The 22,559-nt window shown below is 44.0% G+C and overlaps 2 protein-coding genes across 21 annotated transcripts in view; one reads left to right on the top strand and one right to left on the bottom strand.

Annotated features, from left to right (window-relative positions):
* Positions 1–15,069, top strand: part of nfixb (nuclear factor I/Xb) — a 150,270-nt gene extending 135,201 nt beyond the window's left edge. For 11 of the 20 annotated variants that reach the window (XM_072443625.1, XM_072443614.1, XM_072443616.1 and 8 more), the window contains 5 exons: positions 941–1,069; positions 4,213–4,388; positions 5,399–5,546; positions 7,314–7,405; positions 9,794–15,069. In XM_072443625.1, coding sequence (XP_072299726.1) covers positions 941–1,069; positions 4,213–4,388; positions 5,399–5,546; positions 7,314–7,405; positions 9,794–9,808 — 560 coding nt within the window. In that variant the 3' untranslated portion in view covers positions 9,809–15,069. The remainder of the gene's footprint in view (positions 1–940; positions 1,070–4,212; positions 4,389–5,398; positions 5,547–7,313; positions 7,406–9,793) is intronic. The other 9 variants (XM_072443628.1, XM_072443629.1, XM_072443622.1 and 6 more) reach the window with 3 other exon arrangements.
* Positions 15,070–15,411: 342 nt separating this feature from the next.
* Positions 15,412–22,559, bottom strand: rad23aa (RAD23 homolog A, nucleotide excision repair protein a). Its single transcript, XM_072443634.1, has 9 exons — positions 22,295–22,559; positions 21,267–21,428; positions 20,978–21,198; positions 20,652–20,695; positions 18,587–18,714; positions 18,344–18,413; positions 17,966–18,096; positions 17,245–17,406; positions 15,412–16,939 (listed from the first exon to the last, which is right to left on the bottom strand). The coding sequence occupies exons 1-9, from the start codon at positions 22,358–22,360 to the stop codon at positions 16,826–16,828; spliced, it is 1,098 nt and encodes a 365-aa protein (XP_072299735.1). The 5' UTR covers positions 22,361–22,559; the 3' UTR covers positions 15,412–16,825.

Here is a 22,559-nt window from a genome sequence, read left to right as displayed (position 1 = left end):
GACGACTTTTTGCTTGGAAAACACAGTCTGCCGCCAGTAAAGGCCAGCCAATGTCCCATTCATTCTGAAGAGGTGTCTTGACAAATGTGGTGCGTGTGCTGCTTAGTGTGCTTTGTACACTACATGGTGTCCTCAAAAGCGACGCATGATTGCTCATTAATAGCGGTTGAACGAGTCTATGAGCCGATAGTGGGAATTGTATGTTCTGTTCAATCCTTGTAGACAAGCAAAGCACCAACAACGTGTGAGAGATGGAAAGTGTCCAATAGCACGAGTAATGGAACACAAGCATAATTCTGGTTTCCTGTTATAGTTCAGTCATCGTGTATACAACTTTAAAGCTGTATTTTCACTTAACAGCACCGTCAGTACACATTGCATGTATTCTTTATACGAATGCTCCGACGTGTACTTAGCTTGTTTTTTTATTATTATTATTTTCCTTTTTTCATTGGAAACTGTATTCTAGCTACTACTAACTCAGCTTGGTAATATTTGAGTAGAATATCCCTCTGGGTACTGTGCCCAGAGTGTGGCAGGTGAAACTCCGGTGCATCTCCAGCTCTCGCTCCTGCCACTGTGCCCCCCCCCCCCCCCCCCCCGCCTCTGCCCCCTCACTCTGACCTTCTGCTGCTTCAAACATGGCCTCTCCCAGTCCCAGCCTCCACTTGCTCCTGCCCTCAACCTAGGGTGCAGCCTGCTGACCGTCCACAAACAAACAGTCTGTTTCAGTAAACCCATCTTGGTGTAAAGCCAGTCAACAAATCAATGAATGAATAAATCTATCCATTGATTTCCGTCATAACCATTTGAGCATTGTAATCAAAACTATAAACCTTTAAGATGATCATTTCTTGATAGAGTTGCAGTAAGCAACAGATCCATGTTGAATTAAACCCTGGTCTCTGTTCTGCCATTTTGTTGATCCCCTTTTTACCAGGACTCTCGTCGCCTGGTTCTCTTAAGAAGCCGGGGAAATTCGATTTCAGCGCCCTGTCCTCCCAGATGAGGTCCCCCCGCATGGCGTTCACCCACCACCCACTGCCAATGTTGGCGGGAGTGAGACCAGGTGAGAGCAGACCCCAGCTCCCCAGCTCCCCACCCCCAAAACCCCTCACCATCCCCCTGTACCCACAACCCTCCGCCCCTTCCCTGGTACAGAGGCAGGACACGGGATGCTGGTGCGGTGCTGTGTAGACGCCCCGGTGAGGGAGCTGTAGGGTGCTGTGCCTTTTTTTGGGTGTCTCTTGGTGGATGGGTGGTTCCCCTGTGATCTGTGGGTACAAAATAGTTCTGAAATATCATAATAATAGTATAATTTAATAAAAGGCAGTGCACCTTTTACCATTGTTGTAGAAATAGTTGATGTTGCAGAAGAATTGTAAAGAGAGGTAGGAAATTGGACTAATGCAGAGATGTGTGTAATTGCTTTACTGTATCAAGGACACCTCTGTTTTTGTAGGTGTGCAATTTCCCCAGCAGGCTATACATGGATGATGAAAGCCAGTTTAAATTAGTCACCTTATCTAAGAAAAGCAGAACCCTTTGGTTATTGCCTTTGTGTGGATATGAATGAAGTTGTATTATCAATCATATGCAATATTTGTAGTATGTACATTTATAAACTCAGCCATTCACATGTTTGCAGCGAAGAGTCTGCAAATAACAGAGGTAAAACTTGTTCCCAGACAGATTTTAATTCAAATGTAGCACACTGACCTTAGTTTGGCTTGGCACAGATCTTTATGCACATCAACTAGTTTTTGGAAGTCTGCTGTGAATGTGAGGAAAGCTGCCGGTCGTGCAGCAGACAGCAGGATCTTACAACAACACATATCACATCTCCTATTAAGCTATATACTTTCTACAATAAATGTTTTTTATAATCCAGGACGGTATCTGATCTTCTGCATCATGGGCCATAGGAGCTTAGAGGACATAATTACCCATGTGCTTTGCTTCAGCAGCGCGGCGACATCAAAGCATCTTTAAGGCAGCGAGCAGATGTGAAGAAATGAGGTTGACCACTGTGACATTAGACCTCCTCCTCCTCTGCACTTGTTGACAGACCGTGAGGCTTTGGAGATGTAGCTACAGTGGAGCTGGTCCCCTCACACCAGAGACACCAGAGCACGGTCACATGTCATGTCCTGCGTGTGGGCGGCAGCAGCGATGTACGTCCGGGTTGTGTGTTTATATCATACGAGAAAGACCCACCGCATCACGATGTTGTAATTCCGTATGGAACTGACTCACGTGGAATGACGTCTGGTTGAAAGGGAACGGATTCGTTATCAGGACGTGCAACCCCAAATGTGCCAGTTGCTTAATCCACCTGTAAATATTTGCATAGCTACTTTTGACATGGGAAATAAGAAAAGGTAATGTTTCTGTCTCTTATAAGCTATTTCTGTTTTTAGCGTTGGTTTAGAGAGTACAAATCAAACATTTTTAAATATTTTTACTTACTATATTGAGCCTATTTACCTTTTATACTGAAATAAATCCATCTGCTTTTGCTGTGGGAAGAAAAGCATGAAACTTCTGTCATTGTGATTTATTATATTTGTATGTATGTACCAGTTATAAACCCGTTATAAACTGTTCTTGAGTCGTCGTCCAGTACATGATTCAAAGATTGAACTAATACCTGGTCTGCGGCTGTGGCAGTTGAAGGACCACCACAGAGAGCAGAGTAGGTGTTGGGGATTCCCTCTGATCCCAGACACCCTCATCACTAGCACCCACTCCATCCACCCCCCCACTCCCATCCCCTCAGCGAGTTTGGCCTGCACCCAGTCTGTAATGGGATTATAGGAGCTATAGGAGCTGCAGTGGAGAGCGGCAGCCTGGCATGGGAGAAAGATGCTGTGGGCTCAAAGGCAGAGGGCCCTGTCTGGGGGGTATTCCCATGAAGTGCACTCACACATACAATCTGAGCCAGACAAGCTCTAAAAAGGCTTGGCAGCATCAGTATAGGCAGCTGGGGGCCTGGACGGGATGGATGGTGCAGTGGGTGTCAGATTGGCACCACTAAGAGGAGAACAGGCCGTTAATACAAATCAAGGAGATTTAGTAATGGATATAGGTTGGACAGAGACGCCTTTGTGTGTGATGGCAGAGCTTGCCCAAATGTTCCAGCTCACAAAAAAACAACTCTATTGGGTCTGCTATACATGCTTGTGTTTTGTGTAGCCAGAAATGTGTGCACTGTTAAACAGAATATATCCAGCTATGGTACATGGTAAACACAAAGCTGTGCTAACAGAAGGTGCATTGTAGTACTGTAAACCCAGAAACATCACATACTCAACTCTCAGAGTGTTGTCAAGTGGGTCAGCTGCACAATTCATTAAGTACAATACATTATTGCAATAATTGACATGAGATAAACTTAAATAATGCCATTTAATATCATTTACACATTACTAACTGCAGTATATACTGTACCGAACAGCAGACGTGTTCATACATAGGTTGCTACATTATGTAAATGTAGAATTGAATTAAAGTGTTGTATGTGTAAGTTCATAGTTCATTCTGCTCATGGACCAGGCCCAGAGCGCCTGAAACACATGAGAGTTCATCTGGGTTAATGCTGTCACTCATCAATGTAAACATTTCATTATTTTATAACTTACAAAACAAATTGGTGGTTTTAGGACCTGTTCAGTGGCAATAGGTCAAAACAAAACTTTTGGCTTGATAAACAGTTTTTGGCCTAATAATGGCTGCTCAGAAAAAGAAGGGAGTAGTTAGTATAATCATTTTCTAAATGAACATAGATGCAGTAACTAGCAATGTTCTGTCAAAAACAAAAATGTGTAAAACGCTTCAGGAATCTTCCTGATGCCAAATTGTATCCAAGCCAGAAACTCACCCCCTCAGCCAGCGCACAGGCAGTATTAAGACCAGCTCATTTTAGACACTCAATGATCTCTTTGTGTTCCTCTAAACTGCACCTGGATTTCATGTGGAAACGTAGTGCTGTTATCTAGTGGATATTCAGCATTTTCTGAATCTTTTGGATCTCAAGCTGTTGCGGTGCATTTACTCGGTTTGACTTACGTTTCAACCACTGTATCTATAAAATGTCATTTATATTTCATCTGTAAAATCGCCAATGTGCAATTGCCTTTTGTCTTTCCCACAGCTCTCGCTCTCCTGGTCAAGTCCAGTACTCGGCTCTAACACAAGCATGTTTCATTGCAGGGAGTCCTCGTGCTTCAGCCTCCGCTCTGCACTTTCCCTCTCCCTCCATCATCCAGCAGTCTAGCCCATATTTCACCCACCCGACCATCCGCTACCACCACCACCCAGGACAGGACCCCCTGAAGGAATTTGTGCAGTTTGTCTGTGCTGACGGCTCAGGGCCGGCCGGGGGACAGGTAAGTGCAATATTACTGACAAAACATATAAACATGCAGTATTAGTGAACACATAATACACAAATATGTTTTTCATTTATATATATATATTCTTACAGAACCTTAATACAGATCCTAAAAGCCATTTCAAAAGTGACATGTATTGTAAAATGGCTATGAATCAATCACATCTACCACACTAAGGAAAATGATCTGTATTTGGGCCAAACACGTCAGCACATATTACATTTTTCAACAAGTTGTCTCTTAAAAGCGTACTTGCTGCACTCAACAGTACAAAGTGGTCGTTGTTTCTGCCATAATGACAAAAAGCTCACCAAAAACATCCATTAAGTGTTCCATTGAAAGCCTCGAACATGAACGCTCACACACTCGAGGACGGGCCGCTCGAGCGCTGCTGTGGTTCTCTGTTTTGTCTCGTCATTTTTTTTGCCGTTTCTGCCCGAATGTGTCTTTCCCCCTTTTTTTTTTTTGTTCCTTTTCGCTCCACTCAAACCCCTCAGAAAGTACCACCATCAGAGTGACCCCCGCTCTCCGGTCAAACATACTTGTCTGTGGCGTCATTGTGCTGTGTTTCATCCACTAGTTGATTTTAGTCGCAGTTTGGTTGTCTGGTGCTAGTGTCAGTGGTGTTGTGATTGTGCAGAGAGTATTATATTTCCGCCCATGGTTTTGATTTCTTGCCATTTTTCTGGATGCCCTCAACTAGTGGTTTTGCTCAACCCACAGTGGACCACCTCTCAACGCTCCAGCCACCCAGATCTTTCAATCAAACCCTGTGGTGATTATGATTTTTTCTCCATAAAGAATGCCGTCCACACACATCATATTTTTTTCGTCCCTGTTTCCCCCCCACCTACCTACCCCCTTCCTCTCCACCTTATCCACCGCCATGGATGATATATTTTTTGGGGGGGGCCGAGCGGCGTCCTCCCCTCCGTTTCATTCCGTGTTTCCGGGTTGTCGCATGTCGCCCTCCCCCCCGTTGACCCTGTTTGTGTTGTCTGCAGCCAAACGGGAGTGGCCAGAGCAAAATGCCAGGCTCCTTCTTGCTGCCTCCACCTCCCCCCGTGGCCCGCCCAGTGCCCCTCCCCATGCCCGATTCTAAACCCAACAGCACGCCCCCTGACGGCGGACTCTCCTCGCCCGCATCTCCGTGTAAGTGACCCCGCCGCGTAGGCCTGTCACAATAATGACTACATCCGCTTGTAGTGCAGTAAACTCGGGGGAATAGCGTGATACGGCGTTTTTTACAGCCGCTAATGAAATGATTAGTGGAGTCGGGCCGTTTATGAAGCGAAAGAGAGAAGGTTTTTAAGATTGACTGATGTGCGAGTGTCCGTCTTCTGTATTGATGCTTCTGTATTATTTATGGCAGGGTCCAAATTATGTTTTTGGTATAAAATCCTTTCATCAGTGGCCTTCAATAGTCCCGGTGTTCTTTCTAGCTGTCCTCCTTTTTTATCGTGACAGGCCTACAGCCGAGACTGTTCTTTTTAAACCGACTTCAAAACACACAAACGCATCAACAACAAAACGATCCGTCCGTTTTGATCTTAAACCCCTTGCCCCGTTGTTCTGAATCCAATTGTATGCCATCAACACCTTAGATTTGGTGGCATCTTTTTTTATTTTTTTTTTATGTGGTGTTCCTCAGGGGTTCATACTGGGGCCGTTTCTCTTTATTTTTCGATTCTCCTTTTGAACCTTCTTTTTGTGGATGTCACACCACTATCTTTACTCTTCTGTTTTGAAATGCTCCTTTTGTTCCCTGGTGGACTCTTCAGGAAACTAGTGTTCAATTCCTCAAAAGGTTTTTAGAATAGTTTGTTGTAAAGGACCAAATTTAGGGCAGACGAATTACATGGACTCCAATAACACTCAGTTAAGTTCTGTGTCAAGACTTGTATACCTAGTTATTCCATAGGTGTGTAGGCTTTGGGAGCAGGTCATCCGCTTGGTAGGAGGGGCACTGGATGGAGCATTTTTGTCTTAAGCTTCCCTTTTAAATTTAGTCTTTTTTTACCCCAGCGTTTCAAAGTCTTCTGTGTCTTCTGTATGTTACTGTAGGTCTTAGAAACACATGGATGTATCCTGTTTATGTCCATGTCATTAATTTATATGTTCCCAATCTTTTCTGTCCCTCTTCGCCGTCTCTCTTTCAAACCCACAAACAAACGTACACGAGTCAACACACTTCCTGCCTGGTCCTTAGTGAGTCTTAACTTGTGGAGTCCTTGGAGTATCTCAAACTGCCCTAAATTTGTCAAAAACATTTGACGCCTCTGGGTATTAGAGCGTCCCGCCTGAGATCTCATGTCGGGAATCTGATGCGCTCAATAACTCGCAACTGATTTTATTTACTCGATCCTCAATCAGGGACATCTAAGTTTGCTCTCTAGATTTTGGAATTCATATGTTTGGAAATCTTTATGACCCAAATTATAATGAGTGGTACTTTCTGGAGAGTCAGTCGTAGGCCTACTTTATGATGAAAGGCCGTCTCAGTGTTTTTTAACTCAACTAATTACTCTTTTAAAACTTGAAAGTTAATATTTCAAGAATAGTTCCTTGGAAGATAGTAAAGGCCTCCAAGAAAAGAAGTGCTGACAATCCCCTCCAACGCGTCCCTTCTAATGTTTTTTGGTTGACCTGACATTTTTGGAGAATTACCGGAATATTTTATGCCTCTGTCAAAGTTGCACAGAATTGTCTTTGAATATTTTTTGCAAGCGCGTAATACCATTTGTAACCTGGGATTAGATGAGTGGAAGGCTGACTTCAGATCAAGTTGAGATGCCTTGTACCTGGTTGACCACTTTATTAAATATATTTGAATAACTAGCAACTCAATTACCATTTCCAAGTTCCCTAGCTGTCAGCACGTTTTCTGATTTCTGTATTATTTTCTGTTCTGTTCTCCAGCATACTCCACGCCAGGCGCCACAGCTCCCAACAGGTTTGTCGGCATCGGATCACGGGACAACAACTTTCTGAACATCCCGCAGCAGACGCAGGTAAATGTATGTTAATGTATGTTCTGGGACAAACGGAGACGGGGGATGAGGGTGAAAACGTGTCCGTCTGGTTTGTGATTAGTGGTTGGAAATCCAGGAAATGGATTAACGGCGTGGATTTGGGCCAACGTTCCCCTGGCCTGGACTCCCCTCTAACCTGCTGTTGAGCTCCTCTCGTCTCACAGCGTCCCACAGCGCTCCCTCAATCTGTGCTTTTGTACATCTTTATTCTACTGTGCACTTAATGTGCCGGGGCTGTTTATTTGACACATATAGAGAGGAGCCCGAGGCTACAGGCCGGGCCCTCGCCGCTTTTCCTACACTTGCTACTACGACTCGTGCTCCGTCTTTAGATTCTCTGCTTTTCTCGTCTGGGTTTGGCTCACTTCTTCCTTTCATCTCGTGACTGGTAATTTTTCCTGCATTTTCACTTTCTCCCACTTTCACCTTGTGCGCCGGCTCTGTGTAGTGGGTTCATATGCCTCCTCCATTACCAGCAGTACTTTTCTCATTAGTGTCCAACCACACCCGCCTGGAGCCAGCTCAGCTCGTCCACACATGGAAACCATCTGAAGGAGCGGGGCCCTCCCCTGCTCCTCGACCCTATGTTCTCTCTCGCACTCCCCGCTCTGCTCATTACACTATTTCCTTAGAGGGATTTTCCACATGTGGCTTCTACTTTTCATCCTGTTTTTGCATCTTAATGTTTCACTTGGGTATAACATACGTTTTATTAAGTAAGAAAGAAATCTATTCACCATGTTGTCATTGTAACATAGTAACTGATTTATTGTGAAATCAAACAAAGTCCCACCGACTAAATTAGATTTGAAAGAATAACAACTTGCAAAGGTATTTCTATCATCAGTGCATAATTAGTTTTGCACGTTAACATTAATCTACATCCCTGTGGCTTAGTGCTTATGTATGTTTATGCTAATGTTTCTGCTGAAGTTCAATCAAACAAACCCGGCTCAACAAACAACAGAATCAATTATAGACATAACATTAAATGTATGGCCTCACTGGTGAAACATCTAAATAATATGATGTATATTGTATACTTCATTCATGGTTCCATTCCCGTTCATGTAGACACGTGTGTGCTTGTTGTTGTGATTCAGTGATTGCTTTTTCTCCTCAAACTTGTCAGTGAGGATTTGGAGTCGCAAATCTGACTTAAATTTTAAAACAAACACAGCTAATAGTTTTCATGTGCCTTTCAAAATGACACTGACAGATTCATTATAGATCACAGCAGAAAAGCAGCTCGTAGTAGGGTTGGTCTGCCCTCTGCTGGTGGAAACGTGGCACTGCAGCGGAGCGCAGGAGTCAAACGCAGTGGGGCAGAGGAAAGGGGGACGAGACCGAGTTTTGGCCCTATAGAAGTCACGTCTAGCCTGTCTGGTTGCCCATGGTAACCAGACATGATGTCATAGCCAGTTGATGTTGAATTTGAGAACGGCTCACTGGAGGGGGGGGGGGGGGGGGGGGGGGGGGGGGGGGGGGGGGGCTGCCTGGGTCAGGGTGGTCAGTGTGTGCTGCCAAGGCCAGCGTCAGAGTGTGTTTGTAGATAGATGGACTGTGTAAGTAAGAGCAGAAGGAGCAAAGAAAGTTAGACGGGGCACATTACAATGGCCCGGGCCGGCTGGGACGGTGCCTAAGGGAGAGGGATAACTGAGAAAGGCAGCAGGCAGAAGGGGGGGGGGGCATTCATGTGACCTGCGCCGGTCACAAACCAAAACAAAAGGCTGCCCTCCGCGAGCCTCGCAGGAGTTTCCAAGGCTCGACTCAGAGAATGTTGGCGCGTTGGTCTCACAGATCCTCCAGGCCAAGAGGGGCAGCCAGCACCGGCGACTGTGACCCACTTGTGCTCCCGGATCACGCTGAGCCACAGAAACCCTGCACACAGACAGGCAGCACCAGACGGATTCCCCCTGCCACCATTCAGCCTTTAGGAGTCACTTAGAGCCAGGCCAAAGTCCACATGTCCTGGAGAGCTGAGGAGGACAGGGCGAGGGCAGGAGCCGGGCCAGACTCACTGTAGTTAAGGAGCAAAGTGGCCCTGAGTCAACTGTGAGTGAGCCGTGAGGAAGCGGCACACAACATGGCTCCAGCTTCTTCCGGACTGAATATAGTGGTGTAGGATTTAACTCCTCACTTATTTAATAATGGTTTAATATATATTTGTCTTCAGCAAATAAATACAAAAACATGGATGAGATTTCTTACTGTTAATCCTGTTCTCCACTTCATAAATATACATATAGTGTTGCAATAACCTGGCCAGTTATTGTTGTCATCAATGATTTTTGCTTTTCTACTGGTGCAAACTGTTTTTGTTGTTGCTGCTGTTTTCTAATTGACCATATATCTTCTGTCTTCCAGTCTTGGTTCCTCTGACAAGACCTGTGTCCCAACCAGCAACTAGAATTCTATGTTTTCAATCGGAAATAGAGAAACGGTATTCGCAGAACGATGTACTGCCCTCCACCTGACCTTCCCCCCAAACCTCCAGCGGGTCCTTACAGTATGTCTCACCCCAAACCACGATCTACACCAATCAATCCAGGAAATTCTTAGAGGAACTCTGGACTCCGTTGCCCAATGTGAGGGAGGACCCCTTTTCACAGTGTAAAGATGAATGGACGGACAAGGGGATGCCAGGATCGCGATGGGCGTGGGGGACAATGCAGCAGCAGCAGCAGCGGCGGCGCCAGTGGGCATCTATCCCGAAAAAACCAGCAAACCAGCACAACACAGCAGCGACGCGGGAGGAACGCGATGGAAATGCGGCCAAAAAGCAAAAGACTATCTAATGAATCAGGTTTTCTACAATAATAAATGTTCAAAGCTGCAGTCCATGCTACTGTGATCGCACCCGAATCCAAAATTGACCAATGTTTTTTTTTTTTTTTCTTCTTTTTTCCACCCTTATAACTACAAACTAACTAGCGAGACCATGCCAAAACATATCTCCAATAAGGGTTGCACTACGAGTCCGTTAACACTAATCCATAAATGATGTGCACTATTTTGAAGCGAGGCATGGAGCCCAAACCAGACATGCCAGTTTGAATCGGAAGGTAAAGTTGGCCTTCACTCGTCCTCCCCAATCATTGGCTCACGTTACATCCCTTTATTCGACCCTATTCGCTTTTTTACAAGTTCATTTCTTTCAGTAGTGTTTTCTGGTGACGGTATCGTGTTATATTCGCTCACACATACGATGAGGATTTAGACATCGACCATATTATCCCAGATATTACAAATAGACGCAGCAGCTATTGGTTCCCCATACGCCCTCTTGTAATGTAATGATTTTTTTTCTTGATGTGTTTTTTGAATTTTATTCCTTTTAGATTTGTACTATTTTGTATTTTTTTGTATTTGATTGACAGCACCTTATAGAGGATTGTGGTAAGGAAGTGGGCATCGAAGACAGGGTTGGATCTAGAGTTTGCAAATCAAACACACACAAAACGCTGTTGGCCTCGGAGCGTCGGGGGCGCGAGGAGGCTCGACTTAAGGGTTTTGACAATCACAGGTGCTCATCACGAGTGGGTGAGCAGCAGATGCGAGGAGGGAAGGTTGCTAAAGATGGGACCTAGAGGAAGTTTTGTGTTTACCCTGTTGTTTACACTCCCAGCCGGCCGCACGCTCCAAGAGCACCGCGCAACCCTGAGGAGCAAAATCAATATGTGACATATCTGGATACGAGCGCAGAGGGATGAGGGCCTCTAGGCTGTCAGCGGGACGACCACCCAACGTGCCCCTTTTATGTTGGTTCTCTTTTTAAGGCACACAGGCGACTGCAGACTGTGGTCCGGGCTGCTCCGGACTGAACATGTCAGAAATACTACTTTGTGCAGACAAAAAAAAGCATTCTACTGAAAGTTGCACTATTTTAGGCCAAATTAACAAATCCAAATTGAAAGTAATCACTACTGAGAGCTGCCACATTATGAATAGTTTGACCTTGTGAATTCTGGGCTACATGTTAAACTATGTACCGCTCATTATTGGCATTCTGAGCTTATTGGTGCTATTAGTCCAATGAGACATGAGAGACGAACTGACATTATTTTTTATTATTTAAAAAATCTATTCTACATCAACTAGCAAGTTTAAATATTGAGCGCTGTCCCATTCCACTGTCTGCAGTCCTTTTTACTTGCACGGCCAGGTTCAAAGTATCTGTTGCTATAGTAACTCCCTCCTTTTACACACCAGCACTCCCCCGATAGGTTTATCTTAGCTAATCCATGTGAATCGATGAGCCCTTAACGATACAAAAATGCACTAAAACAATCATGGCAGCCATGTTTTTTACGTTTGCCATTTTTTTACACTGACCACATTTAGCCATAAATTTCAAAATGTTGTAAAATACCGGGATGGACACACACTGACACGCCTGACTCAAGGGGAAGTCTTAAATCGATTTGAATTTAGACAATCTGAGGAGGCCCTTATGGATTCAATAGATTTATCCGCCGCATTTTTGCCAATTTTATATTTTGTTATTTCAAAATCAAATTCACCCACCTCACAAAATAACTGGACTGCCTGGCCACGCTCACTGCGGTGAAACGCACCACGACGCTGCAGACGCAGAGAGGATGCTAGCGATGGCGAAAGGGGATTTGTTTTCTATTCTATGGAAGTGCCTCTGTATTCCCATTATGCAATTTGTCGAACATGAATTCAGGTTGTTTTTTCTCACATATAAGCTATAGTGAATGGTGAAAAAACATGTCAGGAGAGGACAAACAGTGACAGCTAACTAGAGAACCACACGCATCTTATATATACATATATATTTATAGATATATACATGTTTTTTTATTTTACATGATAAGCTCTGTGGCAGTCTAGTTATTTTTTGAAGCATGGCTTAAACCGCAGTCGTAGGATGCATCTCAAACTTTTGTGCTGAAATAAAAACCCACCTTAGCAAATAAAATATGAAATCCATGGCAACACTATCAGCAGCTTTTAAAACAAATGGCATTGTATGGTTCAGGTTTGAGTGGCACATATAGAAGCTCGAGATGAACAAATGTGGTGTGGTTCTACACGTACTCTCATCCCACGACTCATCACAGCATCAAACTTAATTGTACATGTGTTATTACGTAATCTCCCTGTGGAAAAACCGTATAGGCAACATTTAAAAGTCATATAGTAGGCCCATGTTGTAAATGAACCAAAACGATTGTGTTGTAATGTTGTCAGTATTGTGGTCAAATCTTCTCTTCTGGTGCCTTGGCTGACCCTTCATGGAAGAAGGTTCTCTTCTGCTTCACTTGTACAGCGCTGTGCCATCCCAAACTGAACCATATAGTTCCACCTGATGAAAACAAGGCTATAGTCAACATTGATAAACAGAAGAGGTCATTTTGTGTTTTCTTTCTCAATATGATAGGAAGTGTTGTTCTTGAACTAAATGATGTTGATTGAGCCACGTGCAATGCCTTGGTAGAGGAATTTGTTTGTTAGTGATTGTTGAGGGTGTCATGAGAAAAGAGGGGGAACCCTTGTCTTTTTTCTTTGTTTAAGTCCGCTTGCCCCAGGACTCTAAATACGAGGGGGACGATTCAAAATCCCAGTCTTTGTAAGTACCTACTTTGGGGAACGTTTTTATTGATTTCCATGTTTTTATTTTTTATTTTATTGCTTTTTAAGAAAACCTTCATTTGAATTTTAAAAATATGGGAAGGCTGAAGGAACAATTTTGCAACTCATAAATGTATATGAAAACTGGTGCTTTCAAAAAGTGTAAAGTACATTCAATCTCTATTATACATAAATAATACAAAATATCATAAAAGGCAAATTTTTAGAACATGCATTATTACTATTTCTCTTTTGTATTTACCGAAGGGGAAGGGGTTCATGTACTTAAAGGTTGTCGTGACAAAAGGCATTTTTCTCATCCAACCTTTACTACAGAAGTAAAAAAGGAAGTAAAAATGTATAGCTCTTCCACAGTTGACACCGTTCAACTCACTAAATGTAACGTTTTGTATTGGACAGAAGCCGAGCCCCGAGTTTGGTCTGTCTGGCCTTTCCACCGTCAAACTGAACCCCGCCCCCTTCTCCCCTAGCCCCACCCTTCTGTCTGTAACCCCACCCTCCAACTGTAAATGATTATAAATATTTGTTTGGTGATGTAGTGTAATAGACTCAGAGCATCTTAAAGGTTGTCCCTAAAAAGTGCCTTTTGTTCACTGGTTTCATCTTGTAATCCTGAGTGCCCATCTCCAAAAGAAAAAGCTCCCCTCCTTCATACTTCTATATCTTTCTCTTCTTCTTCTTCTTCTTCTTCTTGAGGCTTTTTAAAGCAGTATACATAGTACTAAAAGAAATTGGTGTGATTTAGTTCCTCTTTTTATTGTTGAATACTTACAAAAAGCTGAAAAAACATTGAAAAATATATGTCTTGCTTCTCTTCCTCTGTATCTGGTCTTCTGTCTCTCTTGGACACTGGAGTAGTCTGTAGCCGCATAAGCTCCTTCCTTCTTATTTCTCCTTTCTCTGAACGGCGGGGTTTAAAAAACAAAAAAAAATGTTGGAAAAAAAAAAATGAATACGCAAAGATTTTTTTGTCTGAGCAGAATGCAGTTAGCTCACATGTTATTCTTGTCTGTACGCTTCACATTGTATTACCATTACCCATTTTCTTCAGCTTCTCCATTCAAACAGCTAATGTAAGTGAACAAGTTACACCAGCGGGCTCTGGGCCGCACTGGGGCCCCGGGGCCGCCTGCCGGGCCTCACAGAGGGCCCAAACTCACCCCTGTGCTCTCTGTGGAGGAAGCGACACTAACAACCGCTGCACTAAAGAAACTCACCTTTTTTTTTAATGCTTGTTTTATACATTTCTATATTTTTACAACAAAATCTCAACCGCGTTCAGCCACTGTGGGATTTAAAAACAAAAATACAGACATAATTTAACAAACTATTGAGTCCAATCATGACAAACGGCTGCAATTTCTTCCATATGATTAGGTCATGTTCCCACTCAGATATTTGTGTCTAATAGAGATAATTTTGTCTGGTCTAAATTAGAATGATTGTATCTCATGGGGTTTGTTCCCTGTAGGATCTGACCTGCACCACGCCCCACACTGCCACCTACTTATATGGACACGCCCCACTGACCAAATGTATGTCTCCAAAATGTAAACGCAACAACTAGAAGTCATGAAACACCACAACTTCACTCCCTTTAAGGTCTATGTAAAAGCCAGCAGCAGCATTATGAGCAGATCAGACAAAGCCATAACAGAAGGTTCCACAGTGAGGTGCGATTGCTCTGGTGGAGTCACGTTTTATACTTTAATCAGGGTTTAAGATGAAGGTATTGTCCCCGTGCAAATGTCAAAGCCATCTATTCTCACATATCCCACGCAGCGAAACAACAACACTGGCTTTTTCCATGATCTGTGCAATTGTTGCTCAAATATAAATGAAAGACAAACATTTTTTTTAGGTCCTGGTCTGGCCCTTTAACCCCTCCACGTCCTCAGAGAGCCCCCAGAGCCCCTGGTGAAATGCATGTGTTAATACAGTTTCTTTTCCATAATAATAACAAAAAGCAGTTTAAAAAGAGCAACGCCTTTACCTGATTGAATAAAAGGATGTTCTTGACTGTACACCGACTCCTGACTCTTTGTGCATGACACGTTTGTACTTTCTATCCTACTTTATGTTTATTATGACCAGAAAAGTGATGGAAAGTGAAAGAACACAAGGAATGAGGTCGACTGAGTCGTCCAGGGCTTGTGTTGAGTTTCAGCATCAGATTTCACGACACCTTTAATCAATTAGCACCCAGTTATATACTCGTCGAGCTTTCTAATTAAACATTTAACCCAACAAAAATGTAATAAAACAAAGTAAAGTGGGCTCACGTGACAAGTTACAGCGTTTAACCTTTGTAGAGTCAATGAGTGTCACTCAATAAAATGAAATCTCAATAATTGGAGGAGTCGGGAGACTGAAAGACTGATATTTAATGTAGCACAGCTCATCTAAGCTCATGTTGATGCTGTAGAACAGTGGCAGCTCACACACACGGACTTGTTTACATCATTATCCTTTGGTGAACTCACAAAAGCTTGAAAATAAAGCACAGTTGTCATGCCATACTCCCCCCCATCTCAGTTACAGTGAAATATGCCCCAAGCAGTTCAAATATTTGAGTTGTCGGTGTGCGTCTGTCCCGTTCTCACATGCAGGTAGAAAACATGTCATCTTACAGCTTCTGAACACGGTTAGTGACGTGTGTGAGCGGTTTGGAGCCATCGGCACACGTCAGTGAGCAGGAAAAGGCTTTATTTTATAATTCAGTTATACTCTTTACAGTGAATAATGGAAAGAGAACATATCCCAGGAACGTCAGTTTGTTAAGAGACTGAAACATGCAAAACTTGGGACGCTCAGTGCGCTGCTCCCAAAGCCGTTCACAGGTGCATCAGGAAGTTGCGGGAAAAGGTTTGTGTTTTATGAATGGGGGGAAATATGCACTGAACTCATTAATTTTCAGTCACTCTTTGTGTAACATTCAAGTACATTTCTTTATTTTGTCCTCGTTTCAGGAGATTTTTTTAATATTTTAAACTACGGAATTCATAAATTTGTCATTTAAACCGGAAAATAACCAAACAGAAGGATTATTGTGAGTATTTAAAGACCTGGCCTTTTATAACAGTTGATCAAATTAGAATACAAAAGAAAATGTAGAGCAAATTAGACAGAAACAACAGCTATAGTCGAGTGAGAACATTTAAAGGTGTAAATACAATATAAGAGTCTACAAGTGCAAAGATCTGGAAACATGTAGAGGTCTGAAGGGGGATGACATGCCATTTTGTATTTGCTATTATTCCATTATGCGTCAAGCACTTTCATAACCATTGTTTTGTTCCGGTAAGTTTTAGAATTTTAATTTTTAATGCATATGAGGCAGAAGATTATTTAGTGTAACAGAGGTAACAGAAGATGGGGAGGAATGTCCCGTGATGGTGTGTGGACAATACACCGGCAGCAGAGTCCTTCATGAAGAGTCGTGATGAGTGCTTCTGCCTCGTGGCTACAGCATGAACAGTCTTAGATAACGCTGGATGATTACGCCTTCAGCTTTAACTGCATCCGTCAGCACAGGCACACAGACACTTGCTCTCGCTCGCCGCACCCGTTCCCTAACAATCACAAAGCGCGTCTAAAATCAAAGTAGAGATCTCCCCGAAACAAAGCCCACACATTCCATTGGAATTCACGTGGATTTGCCGTTCCCCTCCGTGATCTAGCCTTCTCGCACACGCCGCGTCCCCCTCTCCCCCTCCCCCCACAGGCAGGTGTGTGCGGGGGGGGCTGCAGTCTCTGAGTGGAGGAGGGAGGGCCCGGGGCTCAGTCTTCATCTAGCTCCTGGTTCAGAAGGAAGTTGGCCGCCAGGTTCTCATTCTTCTCGCAGGCGAAGTACGCCTGGATCACCATCGGCTCAGGGAAGCCCAGCGCTTTTAACTGCACACAAAACACAGAGCGGTCAGAAGAGGGCGGAGCTTCTGCAGCCACAGCACTGCTAACAACAACTGAGCAGCTGTTCACAGGAGGAATGCATCTATACAAACTATTCTTTAGGGATAAAAACACTGATCATTGCATAAATGCAAGACAGAACGGTTTAATGCACTAGAGTGGAACATTCCAGGTAACGGTAAATAAGACCTCCAAAAGGCACGAGGAGGTGGTGGATCCTCCTAAAGGACAATGAGAGCATGTGCAGCCTCAGTAGAGCTGTGTAGTTTGCAGTTTAGGAGTGCACTGACCCTCTCGATGGCCTCCTTCTCTTGAGCTGTGACTGGGATGTAGCTCACAGGAGCTCCCTCATCCCCGGCCGCTCCGATGTCCCCCAGCTCTGGAGCGTCTCCGCCCTCCCCCATCGGCTCGTTCAGCATTTGGATGAACCGCTCCTGGTGCTGACTTATTTGCTGGTACAAACAGAGACAACAGATAATAAGATAAGATGACGTTGAGGATGTAGAAAGAAAGAAAAAGGCAGTGTTAAATTTTTAGACATTTCAGAATCACACCGAAGCTCCAGTCTTTCCTAGCATAACAGACAAAAAATAAAACACAAGCCATTGGTGGGACCAAAATGTGGCTCATCACTGATCTAAAATGAGTGACTTGTCAAATGTTTTCCTACCCAGTGCAGTGGAGTCCCTCTCCCTCTCCTAGTGTGATAATGTGTTTCTGCACTTTCCCCCCTGGCGATCATGCAAACGCAGTCATGAGTCAACAGACACTTAGTGACTCGGTAAAGACTCTCCTTAAACATAGGCACGTGGCACACTGTAGGCAGGTGGCACACTGTAGGCAGGTGGCACACTGTAGGCAGGTGGCACACTGTAGGCAGGTGGCACACTGTAGGCAGGTGGCACACTGTAGGCAGGTGGCACACTGTAGGCAGGTGGCACACTGTAGGCACGTGGCACACTGTAGGCACGTGGCACACTGTAGGCACGTGGCACACTGTAGGCATGTTACCTGTAGGAGCTGGGGGTTCTCCCTGCCCAGCTGTTGCAGCAGAGACGGCAGCATGGAGCGGTCCTGCTGGATGGCCCGTCTCATGTTGAGGAACTGAGGCTGGACCCGCAGAAACGCCAGCGGGTTTTCTCCTGAAGGATGTACAATCACAGGTTACATATAAACCCGTTTACACCAAACTTGAATTAAGCTTCACTGGTCAAAACATGGTCATTTGGGCAATTACATCATTCAGAATGGACCAATGGCGGCATGTCTTTAGGAAAGTAACCATGTCAACTTTTACCATTAATTGCACAATTATAGATGTTGCAATGTAGTCATAAGTTTAGTTTACGGTATCAACCACTATATAAAAGTACGAGTGCACTTGTTTACCTTCCGATGGGGCTTCTGTGGGTCCAGCGGGGGGAGGGTTGCTCTCCTGGACCGGGCTGTTGGGGATGCCCTACAGAGACACGCCAACTGTCAGTGTGACTACGACAACCCGTGTGCGGGACTTTCACTGACACAAACAATGACTTTATTTGTACTTTCTGGTTATCAGTAATTATGGCACACATATTAGCTGTACATTCATTTGAGATAAAGTGAGTGCGAGTGCTGTGTGCTGGTGCGTACAGTGAGCAGGTACTCCACAGCTCTGTGTGGGTTGTTGAAGCTGGCCCTCAGAGCTGCCACCACTCGCTCGCGCTCATATCCCATGGCCATGATCGCCGTCAGCATGTTCTCGTACTCCGCCCCTGTCACTGCGCGCACACACGGGACACATATCAGGAACGCTCAAAGCCAAAGAAGCGGCAACATGCAATGATCAGAAAACACTGCAGAAAACACACAAAAACCACACTGAATGTTGTTTGAATCCAGGACGTTTTAGACTGGTTCATATTTGAAGGAATAGTTCATTACGTCTGCGTCCAGAAATTTAGAAACATAGAAAGTCGTTTTTTTCCTCGTTGCCATTTTCAAGCTTAGACGTGTTCTCACTGTAATGTGCGTCATTTGTTTATATTTTTTACTTGTGATTTCTTATTTTATGCATGACTTTATTTTATATTTTATTATCCATTGTTTCATGTTGCACCTAACTGCCAGAGCAGAGTCCAGGTTAGTACATTTGGTGGACAATGGGAATGGTGAATCTACCATCACAATCAGAACACTGTCATTGTCAACAAAATGTAATCTTACTCTGCCCAAGACATTTGAGCTACTGAATAGAGCCGCTAACGGAATCAGTTACCACAAATGCATTTTTCTCTTCATTTTCTTTTAACATGGTGGTAGTTGTTTTACATTGTTTACATGTTTTGAAACCTGAACCGTTAAGTTTAGACTGCTTTTTAACACCTGAGCCCATGAAATGAACAGATACAGATGATCTGTCCAAGCATCCCTATGGTCGAGTCTGAACTGTGAAAATAATTATAAAATGTATCAAAGTAATTTATTTAGATATTAAGATAAGATAAGATAAGATATTACTTTATTGTCCCACATGGGGAAATTTCATTGGTGCAACGCAGGTAGATACAGAGGTAGATACAGAAGAACAGATCACTTATAGGAAGTCTGAAAAACACTTTCAGTAGAAGATCTCCTATAAATAAATAAAAACTCCCATAGACAAATAAATAAATACCATTGCATGTGATCCCGACAGTAATTGCACATGAATGTGTGTCACGACAGCACATAGATTGCACATGAATTTCACAGTAATTGCACATGAATTGCACATGAATTCCAACAGCAATTGCACATATGACAGAATTGCACATCAGTATAAGGTTAGGTCAGTATTGCGACGGGATAACGTGACGATCTCCGGGTAAGACGACTGTTCTCCGCAGTTTCATGAGTTCCTCCTTTGTGTAAACGCGGTACGGCGCCGGCCGGGGGGCGGGGCCGGGGGGCGGGGCCGGAGCCGGGGGGCGGGGCCGGAGCCGGGGGACTCAGAGCCAAGACACATCGCAACGACACGACGAAAACACTCAATCCAGCCGAATAAAGTCAAAACAAGTTAATTTAAAGCGATTCCAGTGCATGTCCTGATCGTTCGTGAAGTTCCTCTTTCATATAAACGTGTATATAAATGTGTACCGACGACACGCCGTACTTTAGCGCGGCCGGAGGGCGCGGGGGGGCTGGTGGGCTCGCTCGGAGCTAGCTCACGTCACAACAACACAACGAACGCAACGAAAAACGCTCAAATCCAGCCGAAAAAAGTCAAAAACAGTTGAATTAAAAAACTATTCCAGCGCGTGTCCCTATCGTACAGTAAAATAGAAAAAATATTTTACTGTACGATAGGGACACGCGCTGGAATAGTTTTTTAATTCAACTGTTTTATTACAAGTTGTCAGTGGATGAAGAAAATGACAATGTATTTTTTGTAACACTACGATTGTACAGCACCTCCCCCCAGAGGACCGGAGCTTTGCCTACACCAATGGGAGCCCCTCTGCTCTTTATGGCCCGAGTAATGGATGACCCCCTTTTGTCAGTCTAAATATAGGAGTGATATGCATTATACAGCAGCCTGTGAAACTCAGTACGGAGAGGAAATTTTTTGGCAGTGCAGTCCAGCCCCACGTCATTAATGGCCAAGTCCATCACATTAAAGCAGTGTCATCGTCAAGTTGTGCGGCAGAATTAGCACCGTTCACACATCTGTACATACCGAGCGCCGACGATGGGTCCATGCTCTGACTGCTGCCACTGGAACTACAAGAAAAAGAAAATCAGAAAACCCTGTGCTTGATCAAATGCATCTAAATTGTTTTGTATCATTACTGGAATGGCATTTCCTTTCATAAAAGTAAGCATCATCTTTCAGTTATTGCAATGTTAGTCTGCAGATATTGAGGTAGGATTTTTACAGTGGAATATACCAGCCAGTTTAAATAGAAATGTCATCAGGTTTATCCTTTTCCACCCTATAATCTACAGAGGGCTGGCTCTTGACCTCTAGTGAGACACATTGTGCGGACTGGAAAGGACCAATACCTGGCCGGTTGCTGCGGTTCTCCAGCTGCAGCGCTGGGCTCTTCTTTGACCTCCTCACTGGCCTCTTCACTGGGCTCATCCGGGGGAGTGGACACTGCGGAGGGGGGGGGAGCTGGAGCAGAGGAAGGAGCTGGGGCGGCGGCGGCAGAGGACGGGGATTCTTGTGAGGAAGGTTTGGGCGCTTCTGAGACAGGAGTGGAGGCAGCAGCGGACGGCTTGGCCTAGTCACAGAGCACATGAGGTTAGCTCATTTCACTCACACTCAAAACACTGTTGACAAGCCACTTACCTTAGAAACCATCACAACAACAAAGTTCTTCTCATCTATTTTGTATTCCTTAATGGGCGTGTCATCTTGAAGAATTTTACCAGCATAAATTAATTTCTGTCCAGACACAGGAAAGTTGTCTTTCCCTCGTTCTGCTTCGATCTTCTCTTTCAACGCCTTCACCTGAAAGAAACATATTTTAGTGCTTGAGCTGATGTTTGTATTACCATTCCACAAAGACTATCTTACTTCCTTAATTGGGCAAGTGATCTACAAGTCTGCAGTCAGCCTTTTGTGCTTGTTCTGATTTTAAGGCAAACTGTGCTCAATAATCCCGGGTTAATTCATTATTTTACTAGTCAATACAACAACTCTATACAAACTTTGTTCAGTATCTACAAGCTATAGTATAAAAACTGTACATCATAACTTATAACTACCCAAATGTATTGTTCAATCTAATAACCTACATCTATAACAAACTAATTATTGTGATTTCCATCATCATAGCTAACACTTCAATTGTTTAAATGTATTATTATTATATAATATTGTTCACACATAAACAGCAGTGTCCACGCGCCAGCTCTGGAGTCTTTTGGGTCCGCTACAAATAATGTTAATCATAATTAGCACAGTCATGCTATGAGTATTAGCCATGAGCAACACTGGCCCTTTAGTTCATCAAATGCAGTTAGATATTGGGACTGTGAGCTTCTGTAGACATACAACATAATGAGGTAAATCCGTGTCACTTGTCTCTTGTCACTTGCATTCTTATCAAAGCGCGTGGCACTCACTTTCTGCTCTGCACGCTGGCATGTTAGCATGCTAACAAGCTAAGGCTCGGAAGTTCACGCTAAAGGAGCTATCGCCCTTAGCAGATCTTTTTTTTTCAACCTTTGCAGTTTTAGACGTGGATGTATTTGCTCACGATGGCTAAGAGCAAACATTATCAGTGCACCGAGCACGGCGATGCAAGAAGTTAAAGCCAGTGTTTCATGCACAGTTGGGTGCTAAAGTTAGCGGTTTAGCTCTTAGCCACTCACCGTTTGTTCGGGGTCTATCTCAATCTGAATTGTCTGCTGTTGCAGAGTTTTCAGTGTGATCTGCATGATGCTGGCGGCCGCCGGCGTCTCCTTCTGACGTGAATCGAAGAGAAAACGCCCGCTGGGCAGCTATTTTCTTGTTTTGGTTGGCAGTTCAGGTAAAATAACAAGTAGCCTACAAATGTGTACATCCATGAGCACTCAGCAATTCGCCATCTTTGGTGACAAGTTGTGCGACGAGAAGAGCTCCAGAAACATACGAGAT

This window comes from Eucyclogobius newberryi, unplaced genomic scaffold (genome assembly GCF_026437365.1).
Source record: "Eucyclogobius newberryi isolate DKJ021-1_F unplaced genomic scaffold, fEucNew1.0.hap1 SCAF_13, whole genome shotgun sequence".
Classification (NCBI taxonomy): Eukaryota; Metazoa; Chordata; class Actinopteri; order Gobiiformes; family Gobiidae; genus Eucyclogobius; species Eucyclogobius newberryi.
This window is presented reverse-complemented; position numbering and strand designations above follow the sequence as displayed.

What these genes read in the sequence shown, in the direction of transcription:
- rad23aa (XM_072443634.1), bottom strand. Translation starts at nt 22,360, where the DNA reads ATGCAGATCACACTGAAAACTCTGCAACAGCAGACAATTCAGATTGAG. An exon ending in TTGTTGTGATGGTTTCTAAG is followed by an intron (nt 21,199 to 21,266) that starts GTAAGTGGCTTG and finishes CTCTGTGACTAG; the next exon opens with GCCAAGCCGTCCGCTGCTGC. An exon ending in GAACCGCAGCAACCGGCCAG is followed by an intron (nt 20,696 to 20,977) that starts GTATTGGTCCTT and finishes TTTTTCTTGTAG; the next exon opens with TTCCAGTGGCAGCAGTCAGA.